The sequence below is a fragment of the Acanthisitta chloris genome, unplaced genomic scaffold, assembly GCF_000695815.1.
Source record: "Acanthisitta chloris isolate BGI_N310 unplaced genomic scaffold, ASM69581v1 scaffold6944, whole genome shotgun sequence".
NCBI classification, from domain to species: Eukaryota; Metazoa; Chordata; class Aves; order Passeriformes; family Acanthisittidae; genus Acanthisitta; species Acanthisitta chloris.
This window is the reverse complement of record NW_008667706.1, coordinates 46,954-48,854: the sequence shown is the minus strand read 5'-3', so window position 1 is coordinate 48,854 and position 1,901 is coordinate 46,954. Positions and strand designations below refer to the sequence as shown.

At 46.5% G+C, this 1,901-nt stretch overlaps 1 protein-coding gene across 1 annotated transcript in view; it reads right to left on the bottom strand.

Annotated features, from left to right (window-relative positions):
- Positions 1–1,901, bottom strand: part of USP10 (ubiquitin specific peptidase 10) — a gene marked incomplete at its 5' end in the record, with an annotated part of 29,212 nt that continues 27,311 nt past the window's right edge. The window contains 2 exons of the mRNA XM_009072616.1: positions 1–199; positions 1,568–1,633. Of these exons, the coding sequence (XP_009070864.1) occupies positions 12–199; positions 1,568–1,633 (254 nt within the window). The remainder of the gene's footprint in view (positions 200–1,567; positions 1,634–1,901) is intronic.

The following is a 1,901-nucleotide window of genomic DNA, read 5'->3' as shown; positions in this document are numbered from 1 at the left end:
GGGAGCAGGGCTCACAGCAGGTCCATGCGGCGGTAGTACAGGAGGTAGGCTGTGCGCTCTGCCGACGGCTTCACCACCTGGTACTGGTTGATGACCTTCACTGCTTGGTCATCGATGCGCAACCAACCGTTGAGTCCGATCTGGAAGACGTCCGTGGTGTAGTGGCCGCCGGTCGCGCTGTTCCCGTGGTGATACACAACTGTAAGGAGAGGTTGGTGAGGGATAGCAACACCAAACTGGCTCAGGGAGTTGGGGTTGGTCAGGCTGGGGAAGAGAAGGTTGTGTGGGGACATCATAGCAACCAGCCAGGATCTGAAGGGGCTCCAGGGAAGCTGCAGAGGGACGCTGCATCAAGAACTGGAGCAACAGGACAAGGAGTAATGGGTACAAACTGAAGGAGGGGAAAATTAGGCTAGATATTAGGAAGAAATTCTTTCCTGTGAGGGTGGTGAGACACTGGCACAGGTCGCCCAGGGAGGCTGAGGCTGCCCCAACTCTGGCAGTGTTCAAGGCCAGGTTGGGAAAAGCCTTGAGAAACCACAGAATCATCAAAGTTGGAGGAGACCTCTAAGATCACCAAGCCCAACCGTTAACCTGTCACTGCTGTAACCCCTAAACCCTAAACCATATTCTCCAGCACCAGGCCCAGCTGCCTCTTGAACACTTCGAGGGATAGTGACTCCATCACCTCCCTGGACAACCTATTCAGGTGAACCAATCTATTTCCCACAAAAATCTCCATCAGTAAAGACAATGTCAGAAACAATCCTGAATCGCCACAAGGGACAGGGATGTTCCTGCCTTGCATAATCTCAGCAGTCACAAAACTGGATCCAAACCACCAAGTCACATCAGGCCACCAGTACTGGCACAGACTTGGTGCTGTCCGAGTCAGGACTCTGGTTCTGCAGTTCATTATGTTCTCTTGATGCCAACACAAACCAGCAGGTGCAAATCCCAAGCTGTGGAGGAGTTTTAAGCTTCAGGAGATTCATTACTGCCCAGAGACTGCTCTGGTCAATGTGAAATGCTGCTTCTGAATCTTCCATGAGTTTCCAATGTTAACTACCATGTGCATCACAGACACTCTTAGAAACATCATTTCCTCACACAAAAATGAACTCCAAGTTAAACTTTTCCACCCACAATATGCTCTTCACACTGAGCCAGCAATGCTCATCTGGGGGGTTCAAAGGGATGCAAAAGCAGCATTCAAACAGCCTTTGCAAAGGACATTTGAAACATTACTCCTAGAACCTGTGTGTATTTTAGGCATAGTTGTATCCCAGCTGTATTTCAGCCCCTGCTGGTATTTTTCAGGGTGGATCTGCTCCAACACATTTTGCAGAGTTGGAGCAGTGAGAGAAATAAATACAGATAGAACAATATCTATGTAGATGCACATATGCAACAGCACCACTGAATACAAGAATTTGACACCCACAGTGTAATTTGAAAGAAACTATTGGGTTTCCTGGATTATAATCCAGGAAAATTCAGTGTTTCTAGGACCTTATGTGCAAGATTTGCACTGGGAACAGAGGGACAGAGCACATAGGTAAAATACCTGCAAAGAGCCTGTAGGTTCTTTGGCCTTTGAAAATTTTACTTTTCACACCAGGAGAGAGTAGCTCTGGAGTAGGGGGGAAAAAAAAAAAAAGAGTCACAAAGGCAATAGTTAGCAAATTTAGAAATTCAATTTCAAAAGGAACAGTTATTTTTTCAGAGAAACCAACACTACCATAAAGGAGAAAGCTGAATGGAAATTCCTTCTGCAGCCTTTACAGAATGGTCATGGATATGCTACTTGCTCAGCAAGGGAGTGAATCTCTAGGTCTGCTGAACACTGTAATTTAGGGAAGGTTGAAAAACACCACCCAAAATGAAGGAAAAAAATTAAA